At 38.6% G+C, this 24,187-nt stretch overlaps 1 protein-coding gene across 4 annotated transcripts in view; it reads right to left on the reverse strand.

Moving 5' to 3' along the window:
- Positions 1–9,109: 9,109 nt before the first annotated feature.
- SLC25A14 (solute carrier family 25 member 14) overlaps positions 9,110–24,187 on the reverse strand; it is a 30,059-nt gene continuing 14,981 nt past the window's right edge. For 3 of the 4 annotated variants that reach the window (XM_032428346.1, XM_032428345.1, XM_032428344.1), the window contains 5 exons: positions 23,290–23,385; positions 18,374–18,498; positions 17,148–17,283; positions 10,536–10,616; positions 9,113–9,555 (listed from right to left, as the gene is read on the reverse strand). In XM_032428346.1, coding sequence (XP_032284237.1) covers positions 9,514–9,555; positions 10,536–10,616; positions 17,148–17,283; positions 18,374–18,498; positions 23,290–23,385 — 480 coding nt within the window. In that variant the 3' untranslated portion in view covers positions 9,113–9,513. Of the gene's footprint in view, positions 9,556–10,535; positions 10,617–17,147; positions 17,284–18,373; positions 18,499–23,289; positions 23,386–24,187 lie in introns of all 4 variants that reach the window. The other variant, XM_032428343.1, reaches the window with a different exon arrangement.

The raw sequence follows: 24,187 nt of genomic DNA on the forward strand, positions 1-24,187 counted from the left end.
CATGCAATATTCTGACTGGGCTGGGCTAGCAAAAATATTACCCCTCAAGTGATATGCTTTAGTAAATAGAAAATAAGTATTTATAATCAGGTTCTTAGTAGTTTAATCATTCCTCCCATAAATCTGTTTATAAGCCTAACAACACACTTGTTTGCGCTGGAGGAGAGAGAGTGAGAAGTCTAGCCCCATGTCCAAGTTATTCCATTTCAAACTAGTGGCTTCTGTATCAATAATTCCAAGTTCTTCAACAAATATAACAACATACAACAAAAACAAGTTCCTGTGTGTATGGTGAACTGCGCTCACTTAGACTGGAGAAAGAAGGGGTAGGCTCATGAGGAAGGAGGTTGTGGAGAAGGCCAACAGAGAAAAGAGAGGGGGGCGCCTGGGTGGCTCAGTCGTTAAGCGTCTGCCTTCGGCTCAGGTCATGATCCCAGGGTTCTGGGATCGAGCCCTGCATCAGGCTCCCTGCTCCGCGGGAAGCCTGCTTCTCCCTCTCCTGCTCCCCCTGCTTGTGTTCCCTCTCTCGCTGTGTGTCTCTCTCTGTCAAATAAATAAATAAAATCTTTAAAAAAAAAAAAGAAAAGAAAAGAGAGGGAAGAAGTAGGAAGTGGAGAATAAGAGGGAAATTATATATTTGCAGTTACAGGTAGCCAGGAAAATAATTTAAAGCCAGTGTTACAGTGAAGTGTCAAAGAGTGACCCACCACAGCTATTGACCTCCTTTCTCCCAGGGTTCTATAAAGATAGGGGAATTAATGAAATCAGTATTCTTTACTGCTCACCTGCCATAAACTTTAAGTGACCCTGGACAAGGCTGAGTCGGTACACCTCTAGCATAGTGATTATAAGCATGGGCTCATGAACCAGACTGCCTGGGTTAGAATCCTGGGTCTGTCATTTCCTAGGAACAAAGTATTCTACCTTTCTGTGCCTCGGTTTCTCATCTAAAAATAAGAATAGTATCTACCTCCTAGAGTGGTTGAAAGAATGTAAACAGTTTTATAAACACAATACACTTAGAACAGTATCTGACATATAATAAAGGCCATATAAGTATTAGCTATTATCATCTGAGTTGCCTCATGCTCTAGCCTCTCAAAAGAAAGGAAAAAAACAGTGAAAGTTTTTTCATCTTATAGCCTACAGATTTTGGTCATTTTATCCCTTCAAACCTGGGGTTTCCTGGTCAGAAATATAAGTTGTTTGGTCTAAAGGTTGCTGGTAACAAGGTGGATTTGCTCATTCTAAAGGAAAATGTGATCCTCTGGAGTTAATATGAATCAATCTTCATTTTGTTACCATCAGCTTCATGGAAATTCCTCACTGGCCATCCTAATCAAGCTAAACCACATGCTGGGTTTTTAAAAAGTTTTATTCAGATGTAATTTACATACCATAAAGATCACCTGTTCAAAGCATATAATTCAATGTTTCTTAGTATATTTAGAATTGTGCAACGATCAACCATAATCTAATCTTAGACAATTTTTATCCCAAAATGAAACCTTATACCCATTAGTGGTCCTCCCCATTTCCCCCAGCCCTAGGCAACCACTAATTTACTTTCTATCTTTATGAATTTGCCTATTCTGGACATTCTATTTAAAACTGGGATCAGGGGGCGCCTGGGTGGCTCAGTCGTTAAGGGTCTACCTTCAGCTCAGGTCATGATCCCACGGTCCTGGGATCGAGCCCCGCATCGGGCTCCCTGCTTGGCGGGAAGCCTGCTTCTCCCTCTCCCACTCCCCCTGCTTGTGTCCCCTCTCTCGCTGTGTCTCCCTCTGTCAAATAAATAAAATCTTTAAAAATAAAAAATAAAAAAATAAAACTGGGATCATACAGGAGCGCCTGGGTGGCTCAGTTGACTAAGCGTCTATCTTTGGCTCAGGTCGTGATCCCGGGGTCCTGGGATTGAGCCCCGAACTGGGCTCCCTGCTCAGCGGGGAGTCTGCTTCTCCCTCTCCCTCTGCTCCTCCCCGCATGCCCCACCCCCGGTTGGGCTCTCTCATTCTCTCAAATAAATAAAATCTTTAAAAATAAAGAAATAAAACTGGGATCATAACAACAGGTGGACTTTTGTGTCTACTTCTTGCATTTAACATGTTTTCAAGGTTCGTCCATGTTGTAGCAACGTGTCAGCCCTTCATACCTCTTTACAGCTGAATACGCCATTGTATGGATATACCACAATTTGTTTATCCATTCATCAGTTGATAGATATTTGGGTTGTTTCCATCTTTTCGTTATTATGAATAATGCTGCAATGAACACTGGTGTACAAGTATCTGAGTCCCTGTTTTCAATTCTTTTGGGTACAGAATTACTGGGCCTAATGGTAATCTTATGTCTAACTTTTGAGAATGTGCCCAACTGTGTTCCAAAAGGGCTACATCATTTTACAACCTCTCCTGCAATGTACAAGTTCCAATTTCTTCACATCCTCACCAACTCCTGTTACTGTCTGGCTTTCTTTTTGATATGCTGGGCTTTTTACCTGGGAAAATCATTATTTCTCTACCACATCAGTGGTGCCTGCTCATCTTTGTGTTACACCTTTTCATTCTAGCATTTTTGAAAAATTAATAGACTCTGTTTTTTATTGATTTTTTTAAAGACTTTATTTATTTATTTGAGAGAGAGAGCACGAGCAGTGGGGGGAGGAGCAGAGAGAGGAGAAGCAGACTCTCTGCTGAGCAGGGAGCCTGATGTGGAGCTTGATCCCAGGACCCTGAGATCATGACCTGAGCCGAAGGCAGACGCTTAACCGAATGACCACCCAGGCGCCCCAATAGACTTTGTTTTTTAGAACAGTTTTAAGTTTACACACAAATTGAGCTGACAGTACAAAGAGTTTGTCTTATTTTGTTTTTTGACCAAAAGGTTTTTTTTTTTTTAAGATTTTATTTATTTGACAGAGAGAGACACAGCGAGAGAGGGAACACAGCGGGGGGAGAGGGAGAGGGAGAAGCAGGCTTCCTGCAGAGCAGAGAGCCCGATGTGGGGCTCGATCCCACCCCCTGGGATCATGACCTGAGCTGAAGGCAGATGCTCATCGACTGAGCCACCCAGGCGCCCCGATAAAAAGGTTTTCATCCAAAGTCCTTAGTCCCTTTAAAGACTGTTTCCTTGTACTCACTGACTCTGAAAGATTTCCCTTATCAATCTACCTTCAAAAGACACTGGTGGGTCTATTTCATACCGTTACGTCCCTAAAAAGTTATTTTTCAATCAAAAATTGCAATTCATACATACAATGGGGAGCTATTACTTAAGGGAACTCTATGGTGAATATTTTTGTGAAACACTGAATTCTTCATACACGTAAAATAATTCCCTTCAAATGTTCTGTGGTAAGAGTCAGACGCTTACTTACTCTCTGAGGCGCCCTTACTGTAGTAGCCTATTTCACTATAGAAATGGGTTAGTCCTTAGTGTTCAATCAAAATACTCTATTCATCATATTGGTTACCTGAGGGGACACTGTATTATCCATGACTAAGAATAGGATAGGATAACACACCTAAAATAAAAATAACAAGTCAAATTCTTTAATTTGAATTACCTACCCATGATTATGGCTACTATAAAGGTATCCATCTTTAAAGCTTTGGTAATTTGGATAAAGATATCAGCTTCAAACTCTTTTTCTTCAAATTTTGTATTGAAAATAATTGGCCCTTCCTGCCCCTTCACTCTGTTTCTACCATTAAAATATTGGGTTTTTTAATACTTCAGACTGATTTTTAGTCATCACCAGTGTCCTCTGCGATGTCCTCCCCAAACTGTTTTATGTGGGACTGGCCCAGGCTCAGGTCTTGGACCTCTTCTCTCGCTACTGACACTCCCTTGGTGATCTCCTTGTCATGGCTTTAAGCACCATCTATATGCTGATGATTTCCAAATGTACATCCCTGGCCCATGCCTCTCCCCTGAACTCCACACTTCCACATCCACTGCCTACTCTACATCTGTATTAAAATCTAGTAGGCACATCAAACTTAACATGTACAAAACAAAACTAGTACTTTCCTGACCAAAAACAAAATCAACCTGTGCCTTCCAGAGCCTTCTCCATCTCTATGGCAATACTGACCTTCTAGAGACTTGGGCCTTGGAGTAATCCTTACCACTGCTCACTTTCTCTCTTACAACCCACATCCTATGCCCTAGCGGGTCATTATTCGCTCTTCTCCAAAATATATGAATTTCAACCACTTCTCAAGGCCTCCACTGCTGCTACCTTCATCCAAGCCATCATCACTTCTTGCTTGAATCATTAGACTCCACGTAGACTCTCACCTCAGAGCCTTTGCATTTGCTTTAACCCTAGAATGGCTCCTTTTCTCACCCCCTATAGACTTAAATTTGGCTTTCTCGGTATGTGACCTTACCCCAATATTCCCCCTCCCCTGCTTTATTTTTCTGTAAATGACTTATCACCATCCAGTAAACTATATATTTTACTCATTAATCTTTTTGTTATAACTCCCTTCTGTACACAGTAAGCTCAATGAGGCAGGGACATTTGTTTAATGATTGAACAGATAATCAATTAAAAAGATTAGGTGTATCAGGGCACCTGGCTGGCTCAGTGGGTTAAGTATCCAACTCTTGATCTCAGCTAAGGTTTTGACCTCAGGGTCATGAGTTCAAGCCCTGCATTGGGCTCCACACTGGGGATGGAGCCTACTTTATTATATAAAATAACAATAACAATAATAAATAAAAGATTAGGTGCATCTCCCTCCCCAAGCACCTCTATTTATCCTTAATAACCTATTCTTTATCATTCCATCCTTATCTAGTAATTCAAAACTTAATTTCATTCCATTTAAATCCCACAGTATTTGTTTAATCTTTGCCATGTTTTAGGCATTTTATCAGCTCTTTGGATACAGATAAATTCATTTTTTCATTTAACAAATATTTACTGAGTATATGTGCTAGGCATGGAGAACACAGCAGTAAACAAAATCAACAGAATCCCTATTTTTATGGAGCTTACGGACTAATGGGAGATATTGATATTAATCAAATAATCACACAAATAATAGTATGTAGTTATAAATATGTGGTATAAGAATTACAATGAGGGGCGCCTGGGTGGCTCAGTCATTAAGCGTCTACCTTCAGCTCAGGTCATGATCCCAGGGTCCTGGGATCGAGCCCCGCATCAGGCTCCCTGCTCAGCAGGAAGCCTGCTTCTCCTTCTCCCACTCCCCTTGCTTGTGTTCCCTCTCTTGCTGTGTCTCTCTCTGTCAAATAAATAAAATCTTTAAAAAAAAAAAAGAATTATAATGAAGAAAGTTAGATTGGTAGAGAGAAAATCAATGTAAGGTTTCCCCAAAGGAATAACATTTAAGCTGAGGTGAATAGAATGCCAATTTCCAATATATATAAACCCTTTAAGAAACTACCTTTCAGTCTATACCCTTGTGAAAAAATGACTTCCTTTTTGCTAATCTATTCAGGAATGAGTAGGGTATCTGACTAGTGTAGTAGTCTTAAAAAGCATATGTACACAATGGAATATTATTCAGCCATAAAAAAGAATGAAATCTTGCCATTTGCAACAACATGGATGGAGCTAGAGAGTATAGTGCCAAGCAAAATAAGTCAGTCAGAGAAACACGAACACCATACAATTCCACTCATATGCGGAATTTAAGAAACTAAACAAATGAACAAAGGAAAAAACAAAGAAAGAGACAAACCAAGGAACAGACTCTTAACTATAGAGAACAAACTGATGGTTACCAGAGAGGAGGTGGGGGGATGGGTGGACTAGGTGACGAGGAGTAAGAGTACACTCATCATATGAGTAATGAGTAATGTATAGAATTACTGAATCACTATATTGTACACCCGAAACTAATATAACACTATATGTTAACTATCCTGAAATTAAAGTTAAAAACTTTAAAAAACTTTTTAAAGTGACAACTGATAAGAAAAAAAACAAATAAAAACAATGAGATACCACTACACACCTAAAAGAATGGTCAAAATCCAAAACACTGACACCACCAAAAGCTGGCAAGGATGTGGAGAAAGAGGAACTCTTGTTCATTGTTGGTGGGAATGCAAAATAGTGCAGCTACTATTGGAAGACAGTTTGGCAGTTTCTTACAAAACTAAACGTACTCTTACAATACCATCCAGCAATTGTACTTCTTGGTATTTACCCAAATGAGTTGAAATTTGTGTCCACACAAAAACTTGCACATATTTATTTATAGCAGCTTTATTCATAAATGCCAAAACTTGGAAGCAACCAAGACATGCGTTAGTGGGTAAATGGATAAATACACTGTGGTACATCCAAAAGAAAAGAAAAAGAAAGTGAGCTATCAAGCCATGAAAAGACATGGCATGAAAAGACAAGAACTTAAGTACATATTACTAAGTAAAAAAGCCAATCTGAAAAGGCTACATACCACTGTCTAACACTCTGGAAAAGGCAAAAATATAGAGATAATAAAAGGCTCAGTGGACTGCAGGGGTTAGGGGAGAGGGAAGGATAAATAGGCAGAGCACAGAGGATTTTTTGGGCAGTGAAACGATTCTGTATAACAATGGATACATGTCACACATCAAAACCCACAGAAGGCATAACCCTAAGAGTGAATCCTAATGTAGATAATGGTTTTGGGGTGATAATAATATGCCATTGTAGATTCACTAACTCTAACAAATGAATCACTCTGGTGATGAATTTCAAAGTAGGGTTAGGGGTACACAGGAAATCTCTGTACCTTCCACACAATTTTGCTGTGAACCTGAAACTTCTTTTAAAAATAAAGTCTATTTGGGGCGCCTGGGTGGCTCAGTCAGTTGGGCCACTGCCTTCGGCTCAGGTTATGATCCCAGGTCCTGGGATCGAGCCCCGCATCGGGCTCCCTGCTCATCAGGAAGCCTGTTTCTCCCTCTCCTTCTGTCTGCTGCTCCCCCTGCTTGTGCATGCTCTCTGTCAAATAAATAAATAAAATCTTAAAAAAAAAATAAAGTATATTAAAATTAATTTTAAAAAGATAGTACTTTAAACTGATAGTTAAGAAAGCACTGTGGAGTGGTAGAATGAGACAGAGAAGAAATCTGAGAACTATGCGCTAGTCTCAAATCTGCCACAATCCAGTTATGTGACTTAGGACAAATTGTCTTTGTTTTTGTGGACCATATTTTATCTACCTGTACATACAAAGGAGTAGATTTCAGTGGGTCTTAACCTTTTTTGGGTTGCTCCCCTCCAGGCTACCCTCCACAACAGGGTTATCTTCCTAAAATTAAAAGCTGGTTATATTATTCCCCTATTTTTAACTTCCTTTGCCTACCCCCCACTCCAGGATAAAAAAGTCAAACTCTTTCCTAGTGCATATAAAGATCCCTCATAATTTGACCCTTTTGGTCACACTATTCTTATTTCATTTCATTCCAGCCCACAGTTCTGTACAAGTGCTTCCCAAAGTGTAGTCCAAGGACCACCTGTGTCAAGTATCCGTGATGAAAGCAAATGCCTTTGCCCCAGATAAGGTTAGGAGGGCAATGGAATGCAAGAATCTACATTTTCACAAGATCTCCAGGAGATTCTGCCTCACACAGTATTTGAAAACCACTGCCCTACATTTTAGCTCCTTGAACTTTCCCCTATTTCCCTGCCTGGAATGTCCTTCCCTGCCTTATCCATATGGTAACATCTGCTATTTACCTCAAATGTCATCTCTGCTATGAAGCCTTTGGCCAATCCCCTAGGTAACTGGCTGTTCCCTTCTCTGTGCTTCTAGCACTTTGTTCATCTTTCACATAGTACTTAGTACCTACTATAATTATCTACTTACATATCTCTTTCTCCTCCTATAATGTGAGCTTGAAAACAGAGACTCTCTCTTAACTTACTTTTATATTCCCAGCATCTAGGACATAATAGACACACAATAAATGTTTGTTGAACAAATCAATGAATGGATAAAGATGAAGAGCTAAACTATTCATTCCACAAATACTTTTTAATTTTTTTAATTTAAAATCAATTAATTAACATACAGTACATTACCAGTTTCAGAGGCAGAGTTCAGCGATCCATCAGTCTTATATAATACCCAGTGCTCACCACACCACGCACCCTCCCCAATGTCCACCACCCAGCTATCCCATCCAGCAACCCACCCCTCCCTCCAGTAACCCTCCCCTCCAGCAACCCTCAGTTTGTTTCCTGTGATTTTTTTAAATTTTTAAAAATTTTTATTTTATTTAAATTCAGTTAGCCAACATATAGTACATCATTAGTTTCAGATGTAGTGTTCAATAATTTATCAGTTGCATGTAACACCCATCATATCATGTGCCCTCCTTAATGTCTATCACCCAACCACCCCAGCCCCCCAGACCCCTTCCCTCCAGCAACCCTCAGTTTGTTTCCTAGAGTTAAGAGTCTCTCATGGTTTGTCTCCCTCTCTGATGACTTCCCATTCAGTTTTCCCTCCCTTACCCTATGATCCTCTGCAATGTTCCTTATATTCCACATATGACAGTGTTTCCTATGATTAAGAGTCTCTTATTGTTTGTCTCCCTCTCTGATTTCATCTTGTTTTATTTTTCCCTCCCTTCCCCTATGATCCTCTGTTTTGTTTCTTAAATTCCACATATGAGTGAGATCATATGATACTTGTCTTTCTCTGATTGACTTATTTCGCTTAGCGTAATACCAACACCCTCTAGTTCCATCCACAAATATTTGAGTGCCTACAACGTGCTAGGCACTTTTCTAGTACAAGAAAGTAGCCAAAACTTTTTGCCTATAAGACAATTAGAACCCTGGACACAAGGTTCTATTTTAAGCCTCTTTTTACATTTAATCTGTAGAAACTTCCAAATGAGCCACTTGTTTGGTTATTCATGCTTAGGAAAGAACCATTTACCAGATGTTTACAAGTAAGTAGCATTATGACGACGAGTGGCAGTGGGAAAACACAATGCACTCTGTCTATTCCCATAAATGTGCTTTAAGAGTCCAGACTCAATTTCATAGTAACCTTTATCACTTTCTGGAGAATGTAACTTAAATAGCTGGCCAAAGAGAAAGCAGTAAATGAAAACAAAGCCAAAGTGATTCTGCCAATAAATACTTTAATGAGAACCGAGGTCTGAAACATACATAGCAGTAACTGCCCTGGCCTATGCCTTCTGCTCTAGCCCAAGTCTGGGGCTAACCAACTACATTTAACCAACATTTGAAAAGAAGGCCATGTTGAATGTCATCCATCAGTATCCATCTTCATAGAAGATACCAATCTGGGGCCAGAGTCTCAATGTTAACACTTCCTCTCAGGGAAAAAGTTAACATGGTAACACAAACACATGAACAATTTTGAACCATCCTATAGTTCTTCCATCAGGAGGCTCCTGGGAGACCAGTGGTTCAGTAAACACAACTTTGTCAAAATACATTAGAACACAGAAAAAGGGAAAAGAGTAGAAAGGTTGGCAGGGCTTGGCTCACATATAATTCAGTCCTTAGATCTGAAGCCTCTTGAGCTGCTCGTATGTAATAAAAAACTGAAGAGTAAGTCATGGAAGATCACTGGATTGATAGTGAAAACCTAACCAAGTTCTAAAATTGTGTACTGCATTCTCTTACATTGAGGTATTTAGTCTGGGCTCTTCTGAGTTGCACTTGCTTAAGTCTTTTTAAAAACAATACCTGGCAAGTCAAGCATGTGCTGAGTGCCCACCATGTCCCCATTATGATTTGGCACGTAGTAATAAAAACAGATTAAAACTAACATACTTATTGTCTTCAGGGGCAAACAGGACACACACAGACACACGCACACACAGACACACCCACCACCACCACCACCTCCACCCCGAAGAATATTAATGACAACATATAATTCCATGCTAAGAGTAACTGTTACAGACTTTAGGTGATTAGATCAATCCCAAGGAGGGAGAAGAGATACTATCTCCATCAACCTATAGTCTCCGCAAGGGCAAGGAATTATTTTTCAACCCTGCAATACTCACCACTATACACATAAACTACACACAATATCCAATTCATCTCTCTACACAGAGGAGGCACTCAAACACGGCTAAAGAAAGGAGATCCACCCATGAGGAAACAGCCCTACTTGGCCTGGATTCCTTTGCTCTAAGAGTGTTTTCTGTCTTATTATTTCCCATTACTTTGGTCCTATAGTTAAGGAGTAGGAAATATGGACCACCTCAGCATGTACTTTCCTAGGGCAAATCCCAACAGGGTTTCCAAAAACTTCATAACCCCTTCCAGATTTGGTTGTACTTGTTCTGTTTTAAAGAGGAAATTTTGGTATATCTTTTCTGCTGCCTTCAGTTTGTACTAGACTCCAGCTGAAAGTCATTTCTCTATTAGTTCCATCCTCAATGGTCACAATTAGAATGCTTCAGTTTCTCACTTGCCTAAAGGTGTCAATAATCAAATTTTCCTTCCCATAATCTAGAATTACCTGGGAGCTTGAAGCATCTGATTTCATTCTCATATTCTAAAAGGATACAATGATGTTCCAGGGTCCAAGTCGAAGCCAGTTTGGCCAAAATCCTTTATAGAGTGCAAAAAATCCCTCATGTTTCCACATCTGAGGGACATAATAAAAAACAGAGTGATTTCCCCTTACTATTTACAACTGACAGTAACTCTTATTTTAGTACTCCTTTTCCATGTCCCTCTCCAACAACTTATGGCTCCATGAATGCTGTTTTTCTAAAGACATACATTTTGAATTCATATGTACTCTGAATCTACCTACTCATTCAACAAATATTTAAGCACCTTCTATATGCAAGGTACTCTTTCTTGATGTTTACGGTACTCTTCTCTAGTTTACTATTATTACTATTATAGTAATATTATTAGTAGTAATATTACTATTATAGTAAACCAGAGAAGTACCTGTGGCAGCCAGCCTCCAAGATGACCCCAATGAAAGCCACCGCCAGTTATTCATACCCTTGTGTAACCCCTCCCACAACATCCCAGGAGAGGTCTGTGTCACCAAGAGAATACAGCAGTACTCTGTCACCTCCACGTTATGTTGTAAAAGATGTTTTATATCTAAAAGGCTTTTGCTTCTTTTTCTCTCTTGAATTGTTCACAGTAGAGAAAGCCAGCTGTCCTGTCATGAGGAGAGGCCCAAATGGAAAATAAGGCTTCCTGCCAATAGCCATGTGAGTGATCTTTGAAGCAGATATCCCAGCTCCAGCCAAGCCTTCAGATGGCTGCAGCCCTAGCTTGACATCTGACTACAATCTCATGAGAGAATCTAGGCTGAAATCATGGAGCTAGGTTGCTTCTGAATTCCTGACCCACGGAACAGCAAGATAATGTTTGTTGTTTTAAGGCACCGAGTTTTGGAGTGATTGGTTATACAGGAAGAGAGAACTTATACAGCTCCTCCCCTCATGGAGTGCATACTCCAGCAGAGCTGATAAACAAATACACAGATTGATAGATATTATATTCAGAAATGACAAATTCTAGTAGGAAAACGGAAGTAGGGTAAGGGAATAGGGAGGTGGGTAAGTCACTATCCTTCTGTTTCATCAGAAACGTGGACTACCTCATGCAAATGCTTTCAGGATTACATGAGGAACAATGTGAATTGCTTTGAGTTTAGGTTTCCTGTTTTATACAGTGGGGGCCCTACACACACCCACTGAGTGGTTATTAAAATTAAATGACAAATTATGCATACCAAAGGTCATAAACTGGTGGTGTGTGTTGAATTCAGCCAACAGAAACAGTTCCTATTTAGTGGACGGATTGTTTTAAAATATCTATTAAGTAACTCCTGTATGTTAGGCACTGGGCCATTGAAAATGTTATTCTGCCCTTCCACTGGTAAAGTAAAATCCACCACTACACTAAAAAATGGATATATTTGGATAAGACAATAATATGAGAATCCAAACTTATAAATATCCCCTATCCCATCCTATAGATTAGAATACTCAAGATAATTATCATAACCACTTTTTTCGAGCCAACAGTAACAGAATAAGGGCACTTTTTATAGAAACAGAGTGGTAATATGCTTCCCCCCAATGGATTACCAGCCAATGTTGAAGGTCTCAGACCAAAATTAATGTTGGAAAATTGTGAAATTCAGCCAAAATAAAGCCCAGATGCAGATAACCTAGAGTTAGACTGCTAAAATGGCAAGGGACCTTAGAGATACAATCCAATATAATAAATACAGTTAATTTATGTATTAAATTATAGTGTCACTTTCCTGCCTGATGCTCTCCAATGGCTTCCCTGTGGATTTCATTCTAATTGCATATTTTCTTCGATGACCTGCAGGATCCTACATGATTCAGCCTCTGCCAGTCTCTCCAGTTTCATTTCCTGCTACTCTCTCCTTCATTTACCACACTCAGCCACACCAGCCTTCTTTTTAACCCTTGAACATATCCAGTTCATTCCCAACTCAGGGCCTCTGTACCTGTTCCTTCTTTATGAAATGTTTTTCTCTCAGATTTTCATGTGGCCACCTTCTTCTCATCATTCAGACCTCTGCTCAAATGTCACCTCCTCACAGCCTTTTCCTGGCTAGCCTAGCTGAAGTATTTCCCTACCATCATTACCAAGTCACTGTTTCATGCTCTGTTAATGTCTTCATAGCATTTACTTCTACCTAAAATTATATTATTTTTTGTGTTTATTGTCTGTCTCCCCCAACTAGAATGTGGTCCCCAGGACAACAGGGACTATGTTTATCTTGTTCACCATTATAACCCCACCACCTAACACTGTCTGCCACAAGAAAGTTCCCAATAAATACCTAATGAATATTTGTTGAGTAAATGAACATACAAACACAGTGAGGATCTCTAACACTCCCATGAGCCATATGAATCTTTAAAGAGCCCCAAAACAGTGACCAACTCCTTTAGAACATTAGGACTGGGAGGCCCACTTTTGGGCTTCAGGCAGTTGTGTGAAAACAAACAAGAACTTCTGTAGATAACAGAGACAAAAGACTACTTCGTAAAGTTATGCATCCATTCAATAAATAATTTCTGTGGATAAAGTGATTAAGATGCACATAGCCCTGCCTTCATGGAACTTACATGTCTAGGGGGACAGTGTAGGGGGACAGACGGACATTAAAAGCAATTACAATAAAATGTAACAAGTGTAAATAAATGTGATATAATCATACAATGGAATATTATCCAGCCATAAAAAGAAAAACACAATGATACACACTACAACATGAATGAACCTTGAAACATTACGGTAAGTGAAAGGAGCCAGTCAAAAGGGTCACATATCCTATGATTCCATTTATATGAGATATCCAGAATAGGAAAATCTACAGAGACAGGAAGTAGATTAGTGGGATTTTAGGACTGGGAGGGAGGGAGGGAAAAGGGGGGTGATAACTAAAGGGTACAAGGTTTCTTTTTGAATTCATGAAAATGTTCTAAAATCAACTGTGGTGATAATGGTCACACATACCTGTGAATATACCAAAAGCCACTCTGTATAGGTAATTTTATGATATGTAAATTAGTTCTCAAGAAAGATGTCTTAAAAAATATAATAAATGTTGACAGAGCAAGTACAAGAAACTATGTACACATAACCTAGTTCAACAGTCAGGGAAGGCCTTTATGAAAAAGTAATGAGATCTGAAGAATGAATAGGAGCTAGCCAAGTGAAAAGGATATTTAGGCTAGTGTGGGGGCATCTAACAAAGTATGTGGCATGGATGAAAATTTGGGAATGAAAGAAAGTCTACCAGAACTTGTACAGTCCATCTGGAATGTAGAATAAAGGTAGCAGCAATAAAGCTGTAGAAGGAAAAAGGGGCCAAATCATATAGAGCCTTCAGTCAATGAGAAGCCATTCAAAGGTTTTAAGATAGAGGTGACAGGATAAGATTTGCTGCTGTTTGTTTCTAATGTCAGGATGAATGCGTAACTCCATTCACTAGTGCTCTGGGACTCTTACTGATGAAAAAAATAAAGCATGATGTGATTATATATAATGACAATATAGAGCAGTCATTATAAAGAATTTCAACAGCAAATAAGTGAATGAGTGAGTAAATATAAGTAAAGATTACTGCCAATATGAAAACATGTTTCTGCCAATACAACACAACATGGTGGTTATATAAACTTTGGAATCAGAATCCGGTTTAAGTCCCAGATCTGCCACTTATTAAGTGTGTAATCTTGGGTAAATACTTAGCCACTCTGACCTGAGTTCCCTTTTTTATAAAAATGGAAAATATATCTATTCCATAGGGTTACTGTGAGTTAAAGAATATACCACAGTGTGTGGCACATAATAAGCATTCACTAAATGCTACCTATTACTCTATTATTGTGCCTTCTATCTCCTCTTAACCAACCTTCTTGAAAGAGCATTTTACACTTGTCTACTTACCCTTGATTCCTATGTGTTTATCTGTCTCTATTACAAGTATCATGAAGGCTGAAACTTTTTGTTCACCCAACTAGAACAGCACCTGGCACTTAAGACTTAAAACATTTTTGGGGGCGCCTGGGTGGCTCAGTCATTAAGCGTCTGCCTTCGGCTCAGGTCATGATCCCAGGGTCCTGGGATCGAGCCCTGCATCGGGCTCCCTGCTCGGCCGGGAGCCTGCTTCTCCCTCTCCCACTCCCCCTGCTTGTGTTCCCTCTCTAGCTGTCTCTCTCTCTGTGTCAAATAAATAAATAATAAAAAAAGACTTAAACATTTTTGTATTCAATGAATAATTAAACACACTCCTCAATGCAATCTAGCTTTTGCAAACACCAACCCAGCAAACCTCCTCTAGAGCATATTAAATCCAACAGATATTTTGTAGGTCTTATACTGGATCTCTCTATTCCAGTTGGCATTAAATAAGTACTCTTCTTGAAACTCATTACTCCCTTGGCTTCCATGACTCAAGTTTCCTCATATCTTTTGCCTGTTATCTTTTGGTTTCTTTCCTAGGTTCCCCACCTGCCAAGCCCTTAGCAATCGGTATTCCCCAGAGTTATTTCCTTGGCCCTACCTTTGTCCCTACACCAATTGTCACGTGGAAGGATAAGCATGTCAGAAATATTAAGGAGAGGCTTTTACCAAACTCTACTCCCCAGAGTCTGAGAATCACTTACTCTGAATCACTATTAATGGAAGGAGCTCATAATACTCTAGTGTGCTAGAAAGGCAAAAAAAGATGGGAACTCCTCTACCTTTTCTCCTTGGTCTTCCCCTCCACAGTTAGGTAACACCCGTACACTACTGATTCCCCAGGCTCCTATCTATACCCCCAAACCCTCCCCCCGAGTTAAGACTAAGATATCCAAATAGATCCACTGGGTGTTCCTCATGCACTTCAAACTAAGTGTCCAAAACTGTACTATCTCCCAAAAAACCTGCTCCTCTTCCTGTGATGCCTGTCAGTGAGTATCACCACATGGTCACCAAAACAAAAAAACCAGGAAGTTATCTCTGACACCTCCTTTCTCCCACACCTCTCCACACCCAGTCAATCGAATCCTATTGACTTTATCAACTAAATTATTCTCAACTTTATCCCACCTTCTGTATCCCCACTACCATGCTCAAGTTCAGGCTTCATTGCCTCTAACTTAGATTACTATAAAAGCCCTCTAATCAGCTCCCCTATCTCTAAGTCAGTGTTTCTCAAAGTGTAGTACCCAGATTAGCAGCATCAATATTGCCTGAGAACTGTTAGAAATGCAAATTCTCAGGTCCTACTCCAGACCTACTGAATCAGAATCTGGTGATGGGGCTTCTGGTGACAGGGCCCAACCAGCCATCTGCATTTTAATAAGCCCTCCAGGTAATTAGGTTCCATGTTAATGTCTTAAGAACCACTGCTCCAGGCTTATCCCCTTAAATTAATGACTTTCAACCTTAGGTGAACATTGCAATCACCTGAGGAGTTTTAAAAATACTTTCAACCTGCGTCCTACTCCCAGAAGTTCTGAGTTCACTGGTCTAAAAGGTAGACACAGGAGCTGTGAAAGTTCCCCAGGTGATTCCAATCGTGCATCAAAGACTGAGAACCACTATCTCAGATCCAGGCTCTACAAAGCCAAAGTGACCTAAAATACAAATCTGACTTGATTAAAATCTTTCAACAGCTCCTCATCAAGTAAAAAGAAAAAAGCCCAAGCACCTCAGCATGGCATTCAATATCCTTTATAACTTAACCCTTAGCCATCAACATGAGAAAAGCACTATAGTATAGAGCTTAAAAATGTTGGTTTGAAGCCAAATGGTCTGAGCTGAAATCCCACTAGCTGTGAAACCTTGGTCAGGTTAGTGCTTCAGGATCTACCTCCTGGGATAATGATGAGGATTAAGTGAATGAATATATGTAAGTCTCATTAGGACGGTTTCTGATACACAGTAAAGCATTCAATGGACATGAGTTACTATTATTCAAGATGCCTATCCTAAACTTCCAAATTAGACTAAAATTCCCTCCCCTAGGTCCCTGAGTTTATCACTTACCAAGCTGTGTTAGTTATCTGTCTGCACACCTGCAGTATACTCTAATTTCTCTGTATCTACAAAATGGTGCCTGGTAGATAATAAATGGTTGTTAAACTAAACTGATAGCAGCAGAGAAACCATATGGAAATGTCATATTTCAGCTGCAAATTTGCTTTTTGTAGAAGGATGATCACTAGTGATTACATCATACATTTATGATATTCAGCTTCCTACAAATATAAGAGCAGAAACTTTTCAAAGGCAAAGTCTGAACAATAGCACAATACTAAACTGAAATTGAGTACTGGATTTTCTATTACAGGGTCTCCGTCTTGTCTGAAGCAGGCAAATGTGGGATATGTTAAGTCCCTTCTATCAATAATCCTACATGGTGCTATCAATAAAAGTATCCTGCAGTCTCAAGCATCCAAATTGGAATAATAATATTAAGGACCAATGTGTATCAGCAGATTGCCAAAGAGATAGCTTTTCTACCTGGGAATTACTCTGAGAGGCTATTAAATATATACATCATGATTCTTCCATCTTCAAAACGATACATAGCAACTAAGAATAAGGACTGAATGTCTGAGATATCAAAGAAAATTAAAAATGTAAAACAAGTCTACAGTATGTATACCTTTAAAATGCCATCCAAAGTACCCTTGTAGAGGTCCACATGTCCCACGATTGCCCTCTGGTTCATCATGCGAGTTCGAACCACATCAACTGGATTGGAAGCCAGAGCGCCAGCCAAGCCACATGTAAAGCTGGAACTAAAGGTGAAAACTTTTAGACTGCCTCACTTCTAACCGTGACTAAACAGAAATTAAGCCAAACATAAATGCGTAAATGTACAGTGAGTCAGACTCATCAGATAAAATCTGGCTCTTGCCCTTTCATTACAATCTAAAGAGAAATATTTTCTAAAGAAACATCACTCAAAAGTTATCTCCATGGGATGTCTGGCTGGCTCAGTCAGTAAAGTATGCAACTCTTGATCTCTGGGTAGTAAGTTTGAGCCCCATATTTACTTAAAAAGAAAATCTTAAAAAAAAAGTTAGGGGCACCTGGGTGGCTCAATTGGTTGAGCTTCTGACTCTTGGTTTCGGCTCAGGTCATGATCTCATGGGTTGTGGAATCGAGCCCCTTGGGCTCCGTGCACAGCAGGGAGTCTGCTTGGTGATTCTCTCTCTGCCCTCCCCCCACTCACTCACTTTCTCTCTCTAGAATGAATAGGTAAATCTTTTTTAAAAAAATTTATCCCCTTCACTTTTTAATCCAAAACTCAGCCTTTTTTTGGGGGGGGGGAGCAATTTTTAAGTCTAGCAAGATCCCTAAGCAGAAAGTATCACAAGTCATCTATTAGTTATATAAAGTTTTCATACCACAGCATCATATACCAAATGCATTTGAGCAGTAAAGTGTCATAAAAGTTGTAAGATGAAGAGAATGTAAATTGAGATTAGCAACAGTTTTCAGCCCAAAACTGTGGTTTTGTTTCACAGGCCCTATAAATTTTCACTTTTTTCTCATTCTCATTGAGAAAAGTTTGCTTTCTGATCCAAAATTAACCAGAGCAAATAACAGATAAGTTTAGATACAGAGGCTGTGTATGAACAAATTCAAATCCTACAGACATCTGATAGGCTGTTGTAATAGACACTGCTACCAAGTACCAAAGTACCCATAGCATCTGGGATCTCTGTATAAGTACTGGAAGGCTCGAAGTTCTGGTGATAAGAAAGACAGGGGTATTTAGACCACCTGTACCCATTATTGATTCTATATAAGGACTTCAGTGAAAGATGCTTTTTGTGCTCAAAATAATGGAAATACGGAACAAGTACAACCTATCACACTTACACAAAGTGAGTTAAAATTGTGTCTCCCATCACCCCTGACAATATTAAGTGCTTCTTTGTAATATCATAGACCGGTAGCTCCACGCCCACAACGATGGCAGCCCGCTGAGCAGTTGGGACGACACCCTGCAAAACATAAGTGATATTACACACCAAAGAAATACACAAGTAGTAACATAAGTCTAAAAGTGAACAAAATAGGTTGGAAGTTACAAAGTGACATAAAAATCCAAGTCTGAAGTACAGAGGTCATCCTTTCAAATCAGTGGCTAATAGTGGAACACTTATAAATCCCAATTCACTTACTGTACTAAAAATAAAATCATTGATATGACACCAAAAGCACAAGTGACAAAAGAAACAAAAATAAAACGGACTTCATCACAATTAAACATTTTTGTGATTCAAAGGATATCACCAAGAAAGTGAAAAGACAGCCCACATAATGGGAGGAAATACTTGCAAATCATATATCTGATAAGGGGCTAGTAGCCAGAATGTATAAAGAACTCTTACAACACAACAATAAAAAGACAAACCACCCAATTTAAAAATGGGCAAAATATCTGAATAAACATGTCCTCAAAGAAGATACACAAATGGACAATAAGCATTAAGAAAATATGTTCAACATCATCAGTCATTAGAAAAGACAAATCAAAATCACAGTGACATACTACTACACACCAGTAGGATGGCTATAATAATAATAATAAAAAGTATTGGTGACGATGTGGAGAAATTGAAACCCTTATACACTGCTGGTGGGAATGTAACATGGGGGGCAGCCACTATGGAAAATACTTTGGGAATTCCTCAAGGAGTTAAATACAGAATTACTATATGACTTAGCAATTTCACACCAATCAATTATTATTCAGCTATAAAAAAAAGTACTGATAAATGCTAAAACACAGATGAAACTTGAAAACAGTATGCTAAATGAAAGAAGCCAGTCACAAACGCCATATATTTTATGATTCCATTTATATGAAATGCCAGAATTGGCAAATCTAGAGAAACAGAAAGTAGATTAGTGGTTGTCTAGGGCTAGGAAGGTTGGGGGACATGGAAGTGATTGTTGATGGATAGGGGGTTTCTTTTAGTGGTGATGAAAATGTTCTAAACTTACACATTGGTGATGGTTACACAAGTCTGTAAATAAACTAAAAACCATTAAATTACACACTTCAAGGGGCACCTGGGTGGCTTAGTCAGTTGAGTGTCCAACTCTTGATTTCAGCTCAGGTCATGACCTCAGGGCCATGAAATCAAGCCCTGCGTCCGGCTCCCTGCTCAGCGGGGAGTCTGCTTAGGATTCTCTCTCCCTCATCCTCTGCTCACGTGCCCACATGCACTCTTCTCTCTCTCTTGCGTGCACGCACACACTCACTCTCCAAAATAAATAAATAAATCTTTTAAAATTACATACTTCAAGATGGTGATTTTTATGGTATGCAAATTATCTCAATAAAGATGTTATTAAAAAAAAATAAAACCATGAAGCAAAAGTCAGTGGAGAGAGGAGAGCTTCCAAGTTTAATTTACAGAATTTTAGGATATGCAGAAAAGACACACCAGGATGACAGCAAAGGTATAATGCAGCCAGGGAGAAGGAAAGGCAAAGCAGTCTTCCTGTGGATGCTATCAGCATTTCACTCACTAGCAGAATACCCCTATCACATCATGTTACAACACAGGGCTGCTAGAACTTTAAAAGTCACATTTTTGAAGAATATTAATGACACAAGAAAATGCTGGTAACATTAAAGAAGGCAAGACATAGCATTATTCTAACTTTGGGGAAAAGGATATATGCACAAACACCAAATTTTTATAAAGGATTAGAAGAAAATATACCAAAATATTTTTCTTTATCTGGAATTAGGGTAACATAAGTTAATTTTTATTTTTATGCCTTTCTTATATTTTAAAAAATTCACAATGAATGTTTTACTTTTATAACCCTGTTTAAATGTTATTTAAAATTGAAAATACACCATGGGAACAACTGCTTTCTTGGATACGTTATGTTAAAGTGCTCAATCATCTATAAATTGCCAAACTCAATTTATAAAATGGAAATGATATAGCTGTGCTATCCCTAGGAGATGTCTGATTCTGCTGATCAGGCTGGCTGGCCCAACAGTGCCTTTCTCTCTGACCTTTCCACCTGCTCAACTGTGTTAGAAGATGATCTGCACAGAAGACAACCTTGCTGAATAGTAAGGCCCCAAACAGGAGCCCATGGGCCGAATTCAGGCCACAGAAATGTTGTGTGTGGCCTACACAGTATTTCTAGAAGGATGAATTACCTGTCAACATACAAAAAACAGGACACTTCACACAGGAATGAAGATCTCCAGCTTCTCTTGAAAGCCCAGAAAATTTGGCCACACTGGATTCCCATCATGCATGACAGCAATGAACAGGGCAGGTGATCTCCAGTTCACCAGAGTCCCCATCACTCTCTACAGTCTCTCCAACTCTGATATAAGTACCAGTTACACTTTGTTACTGCACTTGTGCTGTTATTTCTTACAATGGAGTTAGAAAATAAAATGTTTCCAGTACCCACCCATGTGAAAATCAAAGCAGAAAAATAAAACACTAACAAAGAAGACCATGTGTTTGAAGAAAAATGCAAACCTATTTCCTTGTTGAAATGAAAAAATATTCCTGTATTTTAACATGCAAATAATACATGTCTGTGTCAAAAGAACACATAACACAATGTACTTCACTTCTTTATCTTACATGCCTGGATGATGTGAGCAGCCTGGATCATAAAAGTAGCTATGCTCTGTTCCTCAAAATATTAAACACAGAATTACCATATGATCCAGCAATCCCACTTCTGGGCATATACACAAAAGAACTGAAATCAGAGTCTTGAAGAGATATTTGCACACCCATATTCAGAGTAGCATAATTCACAAGAGCCAAGATACAGAAACAATCTACATGCCCATTAACAGATGAAGGGATAAATAAAATGTGGCATATACATACAATGGAAGATCATTCAGCCTTAAAAAAGGAAGGACATGTGACAACAAGAATGAACCTGGAGGACATTATGCTAAGTAAAATAAACCAGTAACAAAAACACAAATACTGTATGATTCCACTTACATGAGGTACCCAGAAAAGCCAAATTCATAGAGACAGATAGGAGGATGGTCACCAGGGGCTAGGGGCAGGGGGAAATGGGGAGGAGTTGTTTAATGGGTATGGAGTTCCAATTTTACAAGATGAAAAGAGTTCCAGGGACTGGCTGAACAACAACGTAAATGTACTTAACACTACTGAACTGTATACTTAAAAATGGTTAAGATGGTAAGTTTTATGTTATATGTCTTTTACCACAATTAAAATTTTTAATTAAAAATAAAGTAGCTATGTTCCCCTGACAAAATCTCCCTGCTGTATTTATTGCTCTTTGTCTTTCCCTTAGCATTAGTTTGTGAAAAATTTCTAGTTAGGTCCATTTTCTGGTTTTAAATTAATCAAGAAAGTGCACCCTGTTATCAAAAAGCAAACCTCACGGATCATTAATGGATGCTAAGACCATTAGGTGAAAGGTTATTAAATAACAGGATATATGCATATTGCTAGAATGTCATCCTACAGATTACCTGCTAATTACAAAGTGAGAAAACTTAAATCTTTTACGATGGTGAGATCTGGTGGACATTGTCTTACCAAGTAATCAAATTCAGCATCATTAATTGTGGGACAACCTAACATATGCTTCATGCTGTGATGCAATATGAAATATACAGTGTCACCTATGAAGTTCTCGTACCAAAATGTTTAACATGAATCTAATCAAGCCAACAGACCTAACTTCCAGTTTGCAGGAAATACAGGGGAAACATTCTGTAAGAAAATTGGCCTGGTCTCATCAATAAAGGAAATTTGAATATAAACTAGATGTTACGTATTAGGGACTTGTTAATTTTCTTAGGTGTGATAATGATATTGTTATTATGTATTACTATGTAGGAAAATGTCCTTATTCCTAGGAGATGCATAGAACTATTTAGGAGAGTACCAGGATGTCTGCAACTTCCTTTCAAATAGTTTAACAAAAAAAGAAACACAAAAAACAAAGAATGTGTGTGTGTTTGTCTGTGTATACACATACACACAGATAAAGCAAATATAGCCAGACTATAACAGTCATTTAATCTGGGTATGTTCTGTTCTTTTCAACGTTTCTGTATGTTTGAAAATTTTTATAGGAAGTTGGGGGAAAATATAAAGGAAGAAAAAAACAAAGCTCTCTTCTTTAAGAGCCTATTAATGGATTTCCCATTCTACTCTCTCTGCATATTCTACTAGTAGTCTTACTTAGTATTACAATATTAAGTGATTAAAATAAGATAAAAAGTTATAGGAACAACAATAAAAAAGGAGTATAGATAAAAAACTGGAAGATAATATGATAAAAAGTTAACAGTGATTATCTCTAGCTACTGAGACTACTGGGTTTTTTCTCTTCTATAGATCTCAAAATTTTATAGTACAACTTTTACTTTCTATAAGGTTAAAAAAGTTGTTTTAGGTAAACAGAGACTATCATAAACATATACTGCTGTGTTAGTACAAAACTAGCAAAAATATATATTGAAGAACTAAATTCACTGTCAATTTGAGCAAACCAAATGACTACCTTAAATAATATAATAACCTTCTCTCACACAACCCCCAAACATTAAGCAGAAATAAAGACAACTGGTAAGTTTTGATCCTTTCATAGGTGGTAAGAAGTTTCTTACCTTATCTTCTGGGTTACCAAGAATCTTAAACAGTGTAAGATGACAATTCATAATTATAGGGCTGTATATAAAAAGTATTCTTTGCAAAGTATAGGAAATGGGCATAAAATAATACCAGGAAAAGAGTACTCACCCTCCACAGACCCCTGGTACCTTCCTGTTGGTATATATCAATGAAGCTGCCGATCATGCTGCCCTGGAACAAACTCCCCTGGGCCTGCATTCGAATCTAAAATAAGAAGATTCTTACTCTCTGTTTTAACAGAGACCAAAATGAGATGTTTCACTTATTCAAAATAAAGAGAACAGTATTTGGGAATTATCAGAACTATTAGCCTGCTATGATGATGAAATTAATGACAAACTATATATTTTAAAAATGTAATTTGTGTCAAAGTATATTTTATAAAAATGATTTTCATGAGCCTCACATCCCTTATACTAAGTCCATCAATTCTGGAGTTGAAAGAAAATTTGCAGGAAAGAGAGAACAAGTACTCAATGAGGGCAGAAAATAATTCATTTAAAATGTGATCAGTTTAGTAAAAAACTAGAAACAATCTGCAGGTCTAAAAGCAAAAACAAAGGACTGTTGCATAAATTATGATATGTCCATTTAATGGAATACTATGCAGCCATCAAATTTTGTTGTAGAATATCTGTTCACATTGGAAAATGTCAACAATTAACTGCCTCATAGAAAAAGCATGTTGCAGAGCAGTATGCATGGTATGTCATTTTTATTAAAAACATGTAAACTAATGGATGCCTAGCTGACTCAGTTGGTAGAGCATGAGACTTTTTTTATACATTTATTTTTTTAAGATTTATTTATTTGAGAGAGAGTGTGCATATGTGCATGAGTGGGGGTAGGAGGACAGGGAGAAAGAGCGAGAATTTCAAGCAGACTTCCTGTTGAGTGCAGAGCCTGATACGTACGGGGCTTTATCCCACCACCCTGAGATCACGACCTGAGCATAAATCAAGAGTCGGATGCTGAACCAACTGAGCCACCCAGGCACTCTGAGCAT

The sequence above is a fragment of the Phoca vitulina genome, unplaced genomic scaffold (assembly GCF_004348235.1).
Source record: "Phoca vitulina isolate PV1807 unplaced genomic scaffold, GSC_HSeal_1.0 scaffold39, whole genome shotgun sequence".
NCBI classification, from domain to species: Eukaryota; Metazoa; Chordata; class Mammalia; order Carnivora; family Phocidae; genus Phoca; species Phoca vitulina.